Source organism: Diabrotica undecimpunctata, chromosome 2 (genome assembly GCF_040954645.1).
Source record: "Diabrotica undecimpunctata isolate CICGRU chromosome 2, icDiaUnde3, whole genome shotgun sequence".
In the NCBI taxonomy this organism is placed as follows: Eukaryota; Metazoa; Arthropoda; class Insecta; order Coleoptera; family Chrysomelidae; genus Diabrotica; species Diabrotica undecimpunctata.
The window spans coordinates 149,961,651-149,974,508 of NC_092804.1; the positions used below are offsets into that span (position 1 = coordinate 149,961,651).

Here is a 12,858-nt window from a genome sequence, read left to right on the forward strand (position 1 = left end):
CAAACCTAATCTTTATTTGTGATTTTTATAAAAATGTTTATCTTCTGCCCCCTACCGAGGGTTAAAATAAATAAAAAATACGAACTTATGATTTTAATTGAAAAGTTAAGTACTAAGTACATGTTATTATTATAAAAAGGATATCCAATTAAAATATCTTTGAAATATGTCCTTTTTATTCCCCCGCTCAATCCCTACCCTCCCTTAATTTTGATTATTTATTGTTTGTAGTCTTTTTTTTTTACTCAAATTTTGGCATATCTTTGCGCGTTTCAATTTTTGCCTTACCGCTTGAAGCCGAATTAGAAATGAGTACTGTGTAACCTAAAAATAAAGAGCCTGGCTCTTAAACTAATAAAACATGCTCTTCGAGTGCGGTTTTTCTGTGGGGCTTGCCTTCAGTATTTTCGACAACGAAGGTTTTATCTTCCCTTCCGTCAAAATACATGACCTTCAAACTTTCGGGAAAGTTTTGCATAAAACCTTTTCTTGATTGCTATCTTGCTCTTCTCAGTTTATTGCTGTCTATTACGTTTTTCGTGTTAGCCACAGCTGCAGCCGATCTGTCCGATAGTCCATAGCGGCCACAGACTTTGGCCAAGGTAGGAAGTTTGAAATACTTTTGAAATACTTACAAACATTACTGAAAGTCGCAGCAGCTCCGCAGATGAGATTAGACTAAACAAACTAGGACCGCCAGGACCGGGTTTCTGTAAATAATGACAACTTTTTTTTTTCGTTTTTCAAAAACCTCTAGAGGAGAGAGGATGTAATTTTATTCAAAAGTCATAATAATACTTTTTTATAACCTTCACAAAGGTAATTGTTGGTGGATATTCCAAGTCATTTTGTCAATTTTTTAAAAATTTTGCGATTATCCATCCACCCTGTAGGTAACCTAAAAATCAAACAAACGGTTAACAAACGGTTAAGAAAACCGTTTGTTTTATGGTTGCTACAGATCCAATGTTTTTTATTTTATCTGTTTAGTCAAAACCTATATCTCTGATTTTTTCAGATTTTTTTTGCATAGCGCGCCATCTTCAAAAATCCAAAAAACTGATACTTTGAAGGTTTTTTGGGAGATTTTTTCAATTTTTATAGACTTCAAAATAGATCGAATCAAGGTTTTTTTATAGGTTCTATATTATCTAAATTAATGAGATCTTTATGATATTCAAACATTGGGCGAAACATCTTTAAACCACCCAAAACACATAGTTTTTCACGGCTCTTAAGGGTTTTGGCGAGGTTAAACATATTTTCTGACATCGACACAACCCAAATCAATTTTCTCATATTTTTACTTTTTATGTTAAATTAATCAATTTAAACATTTCAAAAAATTCACACGCCTAGTATAGGTTTTGTCAAAAATTGTCTATTTTTATAGACACGTAGGTTGAGTGTCTCTAAAAAAATGCATTTTTTTAGAGAAATTCATAAGAGCTTATAACTTTTTTTGGCAATGGTTGTAAGTCCAATTTAATTTATTTTGTGTATTTGATCAAAAACTATATTTCTAGTGATTTTCTTTGTTTTATAGACTTCAAAATATATAAAATAATACAAAAAAAAAACAGTTCGACTGATGTCTCGTGATTTAACTGTCAAAATTTAATTCGCGAAAATTGCCAGGCAGCAAACTTTCATATTAGTCAAAAATATTGCCGGCAAAATTTTCTCTCTTATGATATTATATACGATAATATTACATATTATATAACACTATTCTATATATTTACTTTAAAAAATATACCATTCAATCTAGAAGCTTGGTTTGCCAACTCCAAATATCGCATAAACTTATTTTTCATAGGTGGTCCCATTTTGTTATGTACTTCTCTCCATATGTGTGCCAACTCTATGGGATTTCTCGATCTAGCCATTATTGTATGGACGTCGTCAAGATCCAAATCACAGTAACTTATTTCGTTGGCAAAAAAATCTGCCCTGTAGGGACATATTCTTGTTGTAGCGTAAATATCTTTCATTTCAGATATTAGATGATATATCTAAAAAAAAATTATAATTAATAACGAATATAGTATCATAGTTATCTCCGCGGTTCATTGGCCGCAAACTCACACAGCTCGAAAACGCCCCGACGAATCGTGACGTATGAGGTCTTGTTGAAAGCAGCAGAGAATAACTAGTACAATGACGAAAAAAACTCCATCTATTCAGAGCACTGCTGATTGATTCCAATACAGGTTAGCTATTATTTTTAGGTCTCTTCCATCAATCCCTGTCCTCTTCAGCACTTCCATCATTTTTTTTATGCCTGACTATATCGAAAGCCTTCTTGTAGTCAATCAGGCATACAAAACATCACAGCCTCGTTATTAATGAACGTATTATTACATACGAGATTAATATATATATATATATATATATATATATATATATATATATATATATATATACATATATATATATATATATATATATATATATATATATATATATATATATATATATATATATAATGTTCACCTTCTGCCCCTACTCTCCCTTCAGTCCTTTCCCAAGTTACTGTTCTCCTATTCTAACTTGTCTGTACCGTACTGATCACGACCGAATAGTCAGAAATACGTATTTACAGTTGCCTTCCATCTTGTTTACTCATTTTGTTTTTTTTTCCTTGTTGCGAGATATGCCAATACTTTTTACCTTAGTTTTACGATTTACTCGCATTAACCTTTTCTTTTTATATTAACCGTTTTAAAAATTTGCGTATTCTTCTTCTTATTGCGCCGTCTTCGTTCGAATTTTGGCGATATCTTTTTTAAACGCTTCCCTATCTTTTGCTATGTGAAATATCTGTTCAACACTGAGGTTAGTCCAATCTCTGATATTCCTCAGCCAAGATTTCTTCTTTATTCCCAAGCTTTTTCTTTCTTTTACTCTTCCTGGCATGATGACGCGTAGAAGAGAGTATTTATCGTTTCGAATTATGTGGCCCATATACGATGTTTTTCTTATTTGAATTGTGTTCATAAGCTTTCTGCCATGTCCAATTCATCTCAACACTTCTTCGTTTGAGACTTTTTCACTCCAAGGAATTTTAATACGTTTGTATAGCCACATTTCGAATGCCCCAAAGTTTCTTACGGATTGGGCTTTCAGCTTCTACCCCATATAGCAGTTGCGACCATACATAACATTCGACGAATATCAATCAATTCAACTTATTTGATAATATTGACTTTACAAATCTTGATCTAACTGTGAGTTTATAATTGCTCAGAGGTATTTATGCTTGTAGACACTCTCTTATGGTTTACCCTTCAATGTCAGATGTATATTGCCAACAGGGGTTTTTAAGATCACCATGTATTTGGTTTTATCTATATTAATTGTTAGTCCCATCTTTTTGCTTTCTATTTTAATGATTTCTATAAGAATTTGTAAATCGTCTATCTTTTCTGCCTTGATTGCGGTATCGTCTGCAAATCTTATGTTATTAATGATGCTGCCTCAAATCCTTACACCTTCAGATCTTTCTTATAGTGCCTCCTGAAATAATAGCTGAAAGTACACATTAAATAATTATGGCGACAGCACACATCAGTGTCTGACTCCTCTTTGGTAGCTGTAGCTTTTTCCGTGGATGTGTTAGTTATTGCTCTAACAACTCAGGGTCTTTTAACATTATTGCCACAAACTGCTTTTATTGCAGCTGTTAGGATCCTTTCCAAAGTTAATTTTCTCCCATTCTATCTTGACTGCACCATACTAATGACGACCAAATAGTCAGAAATACCTATTTACGTTTGCCTTTTTTACGGTATATTGTTTTTTCCCGTTTTGCGAGATATGCCAATACTTTTTACCTCAGTTTTACTATTTACTCGCACTTTAACTAATTTTTCCGTGTTTGTTACGTGTGGTATCCATGATATTCTTTACATTCTTCAACAACACTAAATCTCAAAGCTGACAATTCTTTTTTCAGTTGCGTCCGTAATTGTCCAGGCTTCAACTCCATATAAAAGGGCAGATAATACGTAGCATCTGAATACTCTAGTTCGACTTTTTATTACCAATTTCCCATTAAATAATATTGCTTTCATTTTGTTGAATGCGCTTCTGGCTACCACAATGTGTCGTGTTACTTCAAGGTTACGGCCCCATTGTTCATTTAACTCATATCCCAAGTAATTGTATCTGGGTACTTTCTCTAAAGCTTTTTCTTTAACGTAGATTGTTTCGCCTTCAATCTTGTTCTTAGTGACAATCATGATTTTTCAACAAGTCCTCGTAGACACTTTGTCTCAGAACTAGCAACCTCCAGTGGAGTATTACGTTGCCATGTTATCAATTCCAATTGTAACTTAACCATCATAGCATATACGATCCAATAATGTAACTTAAATTCAAATTAAAAACATTTAACGTAATGTAAATATTTTACCCAAATATTTATTGGCTCAAAACATGTACACTTAGACACACTGATGATGGATATAGATTCCGAAAACGTTTTGTGATGTAGCCCGATTGAGTGTTATGTGGATACCTTTTATAAAGGATTTTTAAATAAATTTTTTTATGATTTTTGTTTTTTTTTGTGTTCAACGCCATTCCATACCTGTCGCAGTAATTAGCCAAAATTTTGCAGCTCTTCTCTGTGGAGTATTATATCGTCTGCATTTTAAGATTATTCACTTCTTCTTCTTCAGCTACCATCTCCGCTACGGAGGTTGGCAATCATCATAGCTATTTTAATTTTTGAGGCAGTAGCTCTAAAAAGTTGTTTTGAGCTACATCCAAACCATTCTCTCAGGTTTTTGAGTCATGAAATTCGTCTTCTTCCGATGCTTCTTCTGCCATCTATCTTTCGTTGCATTATGAGTCGCAGGATGCCATACTTCTCGCCCGCATCACATGTCCGAGATACTGTAGCTTTCTTTCTTTAATTGTAAGTTCAACTTCCCTCTCTTTACCTATTCTTCTCAATACTTCATTGTTTCTATAGATCCACATTTTAAAGGCGTTAAGTCGTCTCATTGTGTCTAGATTTAACGTCCATGATTTCACTCCATAGTATAGTACACTGTATACGTAACATTTCGTTAGGCGTACTTTAAGAGCTAATGTTAAATATTTGCCACATAGGACCTTTTTCATTTTTATAAAATTAGAACGTGCTTTTTCGATTCTGACTTTGATTTCTGCAGTGTAGTCATTATTTTCTGTTATAAGTGTTTCTAGGTAAGTGTACTTTTTTACCCTTTCGATCTGCTGGCCTTCTACTGTCAAGATTTCGTTAGTATTATGGTTGTTTTTACAAATTTTCATAAACTTCGTCTTTTTGATAATGAGCGAGAGTCCGTACTCTCTACTACACATTACTATTTTACTTATGAGTCTTTCCAGGTCTTGTAAACTATCGGCTATTATTACTGTATCATCTGCATATCTGATGTTGTTAACTAAGACTCCATTTACTGTTATGCCGACTGTTTCATCAACGACGATAGTATGCAGCCTTGCCTGACTCCTCTCTTTATTTCCATTTCTTCAGATGTCTCTTTTTCAATTCGTACTATTGCTCGCTGATTGTAATAAAGGTTTGTTATTAGCCTTAAATCTCTTTCATCTAGGTTTTTATTTTTTAGAATTTCCATGAGCCGGTCATGTCTTACTTTATCAAACGCTTTATTGTAGTCTATAAAACAGACGTAAAGAGGACGTAAACATCCAAACATCTCTGCGTCAGCACGTTGAAGGAGAATAGTGCCTCTCTGGTACCCATACCATTGCGGAACCCATATTGTGTGTCACTAATATCCAGCTCCAGTTTAGTGTGAATTCTGGCGTGGATAATTTTCAACAGAATTTTCAAGGTATGTGACATTAAGCTTATGGTTCGATAGTCACTGCACTATTTGGCATTCACTTTCTTTGGCAAACACACAAATGCTGATGTCAACATTTCTCTAGGGATGATTCCCGTAGTATAGATAGCGTTGCACAGTTCTACTATTATGTCTAGGTTTTTCTCATTCACCAACTTTGATAGCTCGCTTGGTAATTCATCTGGACCAGCAGATTTATTGGTTTTCATTGAGTTTAATGCCTGACTAACCTCTGATTTGGTTATATCTGGGCCTACATCTCCCGTTTGGCTATCTACAGATGTACTAGCTTCTCTCTGGTCATGAAATAATTCCTCGATGTACTCTTTCCATCGTCGTAGTTTTTGTTCTGTCTCCAATATAATCATTTTATTAATTATTCACATTCATATTTATTATTATTAATTATTCACTAGTGTTCCATTAATTGATATGCCTTATGCCTTGATTGATGTCTTCGAGTGCGTCTTTGAACATCTCTCCTGAGCACTAGAGGAGAGAGTATACATCCATAGGTATCTCTTTAAATTTATGTTGGCGTACTCGTATTATGGCTTTCTGATATCCGTATAAATTTGTAATGATTCTTACATCCTAATTATCTATTTCTATCTTCCGTAATATATGTACTTGCAAGCCTTCTGTGTTGTATTTAATACAAATATGTAATTTTAAAATGAAATTTTATTCTTTATTTCCTAAATTTCACAAAAACACGTCAACATTCTCATTTTATGGGTGTAGTACAGAAAAACTGGCTACTTAATGTTCTAACAAACCTGTTAATTACTTCTATCATGGATATTGGTACTGAATCATACATTTTTGTTGGATTTGATAACAGCAACAAATCAGAAAACTTATAATGGGCAGTGCTAGAGTAGATATGAGTTAACGAAAACCACCTTCTCTGCGGGTATCCAATTAAAACATTAGTACAGTACAGTGGGTGTATCAAATAAATTAATTTATAGTACCGCCTAAATAACTGAATTTTAAGGGGAGCGAATTAGGTTTTATTATTTTAAGATGTTTTTATGTTTTACAGTCATTCTAAGGTAAAAATAAAAAAATACTTCTTTCTTTCTTTCTCCCCTTCCTTTTACCCTATGAGGGTGTCGGATCTAAAAAAAAAAAAAAAAAAAAAATAAAAATAAAAAAATACAGAAAATCAAATAATTTCTGATACTCTGTGATAATAAATTACTAAGCGAAATATAATGAAAGAAACTTGTTACTTAATTGCATTTGAGGTACAGATGATGCAATATCATCGAGTTAGATTCTAACTCGATGTGTAATATATAAAAATTTGGAATTATTATTTCTATATGCTAGAGGTAAATGACATTGTTTTCACTTTTTTGATAAAATGAGTTAATATAATTTTCCTCGTCCATTATATATTCTATGTTGTGTCAAAAGATGGTAATTGTTGCGTGAATGGTTGCTTAGTTATGTCATTTAAAATAAGTCTTCCTCCTATGTATGGACTATCTAAGCGTCACAATGGGTGAGGGTTTTAAAAACCTTTCCAAACATTTCGAATTTCTGTATTTGTCATATAAGAAGTTGGAAATATTGGTTTTTTATTTGTTTGAAGAATAAATAAGGACTTTTGGTTATGATTATGTGCGATTGGTATTATTTGTTGTTCGTGAATTTTTGAGGTAAGAATATCAAAAGATTATTTCAAGGTATTTTGTTGTTGTTTTTATCGGGGTTATTTCAAAATTAACCAATAAATCATTGAATTTATTTACGAAGGTAAAAAATATTTAAATTATGTTTAATGTAATCTTGTTAAACTGCTAGTGATTTTATGCTCTATAAGACTAAATATATTTGTTTTCTCGTAGTAATAGTTAATAATAGTTTTGTTGTCATTACTGAAAAATTCAGTAATACTGGATATCTTTAACACATGTTTGCTAGCCATTATATGTCCAGATATATCACAAACTGGACATAGACGTTAATGATACAATTTGGTTTTCGCAAAGGCCTAGGAACGCGTTAAGCTCTTTATTCACTTAATATACTGATACAAAGATGCCTGGACATCAATCAAGATATACACGCATGTTTTATTGACTATAATAAAGCATTCGATAAAGTGCGATATAAACAATTAATGAATGTTCTGAAATCAAAGAAGATTGACTACAACGACCTCAGGATCATATCAAATTTATATTTGATTAATTTGTTTGTGAATGATTAATTTACGAAACTGTAGGGTAGATCGGGGCTAGTTGTGACAGGGGCATGTTGTGATAAATAGTTTTATAGACTAACCATAGGTAGCAGCGTCGCCCGGTTACCCAGAATTCCACGTCCGCATGTCCTCAGTCTGTTTGTGTAGTTTGGTTGTGATGCTATGCGTTTCTGCCGCTTTATAAAATTATATGTCATTTCGTTGTAACGAAGTAAAATTTTGCTGTTGTCTTTGAATTGTTATTTCACTTTCAAACCACAAGGTAAGAAACTTATTCTAGTTGTAGTAGATAGTTTGTTTATTTCTCTCTAGTAAGACACAGTTTGGTTTCTATACGACGTGTCAAGGTCTGTGCAAGTGGCTTTATGTAAAATGGCGTACGGTGGGGCTAGTTGTGACGAAAGGCTTGGGGCAGATTGTGACAGTGTCACAACATGCCCCTACTAATTTTAATGCATGTTTATGGGTTTGTTACAGATAATGGTGAGAAATTATAAAAGGAAAACGGAACGTGGTCGGAGTAATATAAACAGTTACGAGTCGGCTTCGTTAGATGTTAAGTCTGGATCGTGTAGTTTAAGGCAAGCAGCTGAAAAATATGGCGTTAACCGGATGTCCTTACTTAGATATATAAAAAAACAACAAACCAATCCAGATGGAGTGGTAGAAATGGGTTACAAAAGACCTCGAATGATATTTTCACAACAACAAGAAGAAGAGCTCTGTGAATATGCTGTTCAGGCAGCGAAAATATTTTATGGTATTAGCCTAAAAGAAATGAAAAGTTTAGCTTTTGAATTTGCTATAGCGAACAAAGTTCTTGTGCCTGAGAATTGGGTAGCAACAAAACACGCCAGTAATGATTGGTTTACAAAGTTCATGCAACGTAACAATAATGTGTCTATTCGTGTTCCTGAGGCTACCAGCTTAAGTCGGAGTACAAGTTTCAACAAGCACAATGTCGGACTCTTTTTTGATAACCTCGAATTAGTATTAAGTCAAAACCATTTTACAGCTAATGATATTTGGAATATAGACGAGACAGGGACTGGGACTGTCCAAAAACCGGTAAAAATCATAGCGAAGAAAGGCGAGAAAAGAGTTGGTGGTGTCACTTCAGCTGAGAGGGGGACCAATGTTACTATGGTTCTTGCTATTAACGCAGAGGGTAACTCAGTTCCTCCTATGTTCGTTTTTCCACGTAAGTTTTACAAGGAGCATTTTGTACGTGATGGGCCAGTAGGTTGTTGTGGTACTGCTAACCCAAGTGGCTGGATAACAGGCCCGGACTTTTTGTTTTTTATGAAGCATTTTGTAAAAAAAGTAAGGTGCTCAAAGAAATCACCGGTTTTAGTTCTGTTAGACAACCACAGTGCTCACCTATATATCGAAGTCCTTGACTATTGTACAGAGCACGGTATTACTCTCTTATCGTTCCCTCCCCATACAACAAATAGACTTCAACCACTGGATGTTTCCGTTTTTGGTCCATTTAAGAAGTTTTTAAACGACGCCATGTGTGGATGGATGAAATCTCATCCTGGAAACACAGTCTCAATTTATGACATCCCAAGTATAGTGAAAACAGCATTACCTAAAGCTGTAACACCAACAAATGTTCAGGCAGGATTTCGTTCTACAGGAATATGGGAATTCAATAGAAACATTTTTAATGAAGAAGACTTTCTGTGTTCTTCGGTGACCGACCGACCTTTGAATAGGCCTATTGACATCGTAGATGGTAATGAGGAAGCCAGTGCTGGGCAGCTTAAAGAGTTTCAGCATCTCGATGAACCTGAACCGTCGTCATATTATGCTAACCAGCCAGGACCCTCCCATACCTATCAACCAGGACCATATCAACAAGGATCATCGCAGGCCAACCTACCAGGATCATTCCATGCCGAAGTTCTGCCTGTCAGCCCTATGGATATAAGACCTCTGCCAAAAGCTGGTCCTCGAAAAAATAAAAAACGCAAGAGCTTAACATCTGCAATTTTGACTAGCACACCTGTCAAGGAGACAATTCGCAGTGAAGAGTTAAAGAGGAAGGAAACAATAAAGTGCAAAGAGGATAAAATAAAGAAAAAATTATTTGACTCAAAACAACTGTTGCCTAAGAAAAAAGCAGCGCCAAAGAAAGAGACCGCAACAAGAAAAAGAGAAGACAGCTCAGAAGAAGAGGAAGAAGATTACTTTTGCTTAGTTTGTATGGGACCATATAAAAAGTCTAGGTTAGGAGAAGACTGGGTGCAATGTATGGAATGCAAGAGGTGGGCTCATGTAAAGTGCACAAAAGATGATCTTTATTATGTTTGTATAAACTGCCACTCTTCAGAACTACAAGTAGAATCAGCACAAATTGACGATAGCGATTAAGTTTTTTATTTTACTTTAAATTCACTAGATGTTTTTCTACACATTTGTTTCTTACATAAACATTTATCAAACATTTATGTATCTATACTTAACTATAAAATAAATTTATTATGGAAACTTTGTTATTATTCTCCAACTAAAGTTTATTATATTTAAAAATATTTACTGTCACAACCTGCCCCAAGTTCGTCACAACTTACCCCAAATTGGGGCAAATTGTGACAATATGTGCATTTTGTAAAACTATTTACATACTGTAAGGTATTGCTTAAAAATTGCTGATGTTCCCAAATAATGATTCCCAATTAAAAATAGTACCTCATTAAAGTAATCTAACAGCCCTAAAAATTACGAAAAAAATGTTAAAAATTATTTTGTCCAAAGTGGCACAACTAGCCCCAGTCTACCCTACTCTTAGCCGAAAATATTGAAGATCTTCAGAGACTGGTGACCTGAATAGCGGAGTATGTCAAAGAGTACGGTCTAACAATGAACGTCAAGAAGACGAAATTTATGGGCATATCGAAAACTCGAGAAATCGAGAATAACGAGAAAGAAATAACGAGAATCTTCTAATAAACGAAACCAACGTCGAACAAGTGGACAAATATGCATACCTGGGAACAATGATTAACTCCACAAATGATTACATTTAGGAGATAAAAATCAGAATAGAAAAGGCTAGAGCAAATTTCAACAAAATGAGAAGAGTGCTATGTACAAGGGATTTAAAATTGGAACTAAGAGTTCCATCGCCATTGAGCGACATCAATTAAAAAACTGGAATCATTCGAGCTGTGGGTGTATAGAAGAATTTTGAAAATATCGTGGACAGAACACGTCACAAACAAATAGGTTCTGAGAAGGATGAATAAAGAATGAGAAATTTTAAATACAAAAAAATTGGAATATCTCGGTCATATTACACATAGAGAGAAATACACCTTGCTCCAACTGATTATGCAGGGAAAGATCCAAGGAACGAGAAGCATAGGAAGGCGTAGAATGTCATGGCTGCGCAACCTGAGAGAGTGGTACGGATGTACATCAAATGAACTTTTCAGAGCTGCCGTCTCAAAAGTCCGAATAGCTATGATGATTGCCGACCTCCGCCGCGGAGATGGCACTTAAAGAAGAAGAAAAAGATATGCCCAGATCTAAAAAAACAACTTAAAAACGATTACAAAAAAAGAATAAAACATTAATTTAAATATTTTTCTTCGTAAACAAATTCAATGATTTATTGATTTATTTTTAAATAACCCTGATACAAACAAGAACAAAATATCTTGAAATACATTAAAAAAATAATTAAAGTTTTAATCAAACAATAACATAACCTTAAAATATGAACATTCATAGTAAATATCTTAATATTTTGATATTCTTACCTCACAAATTCACGAACAACAAATAATATCAATTGGACAGAATGAACGTTCATAACCAAAAGTCCTATTTATTCTTCAAACAATTAAAAAAACCAATATTTCCAACTTCTTATGGGAGAAATACACACAAATTAGAAATGTTTGGAAAGGTTTTTAAAATCCCCGCTCATTGTGACGTCAGACTAAGGTAGTATTTTTTATTAGGTAGTTTTTAGTATTGGGTAGTAAAACGTAATATTTCCACAGAAATATTGTTTGGCGCGTGCTTGATACCACAATATTAAGTCAGTGGCAAATAGTCGCACTTCCAACATGATTGTTTTGTTGACGTTTAAAAAAATGGGCTCAAGAGAAAAATAATTGGTACAAATTGCATAGCAAAAACTTAAATGTTTATGGTAAGTGTATGCCTTTTACTGATAACTTAAAATCTAGCATTATTGTGATAAAACCAAAGTTTGGTTGGGGTTGTCACACACCTTTTTCTTAATCCATAATTCTAACTGGAACGTTTATTTTCATATGTAATATTTTTAAAATAGTTAAAAATGTTCAAAAATATTTATTTTATTTTATGTATTATTTTTATAGTTGCTTATTATTTAACGTTGTTGAAAACGTGTGCTGTTGGAGTTACGACTTTTTACCATAAAGCTTCATTTTTTTTAGAATGTATTAAACCCTCTACATTAAAACAACATGTCAACACATACAATGCTGATGTAGGAGGACCATCGTCCAGCAAATTTCAACATCATGAGTGTGCCTCTGATTTCTCGGTTGATGTTGACCCATTCGCAAATTCGAGCGATGAAAACCCTAACTTCATACCATCACCAGGTTCGCACCAAGCTTGAATAAATGATTAAGAGACATGAAGCTCTTTTTTCACTTAATATACTTATACAAAGATGCCTAGACGTCAATCCAGATATATATATATATATATATATATATATATATATATATGCTTGTTTTATTGACTATATTAAAGCATTCGATAAAG

The 12,858-nt window shown here is 33.7% G+C and overlaps 1 protein-coding gene across 1 annotated transcript in view; it reads right to left on the reverse strand.

Annotated features, from left to right (window-relative positions):
* LOC140433502 (angiotensin-converting enzyme-like) overlaps positions 1 to 12,858 on the reverse strand; it is a 54,877-nt gene that overhangs the window by 27,586 nt on the left and 14,433 nt on the right. Inside the window, exon 3 of the mRNA XM_072521491.1 lies at positions 1,760 to 2,015. Coding sequence (XP_072377592.1) covers positions 1,760 to 2,015 — 256 coding nt within the window. The remainder of the gene's footprint in view (positions 1 to 1,759; positions 2,016 to 12,858) is intronic.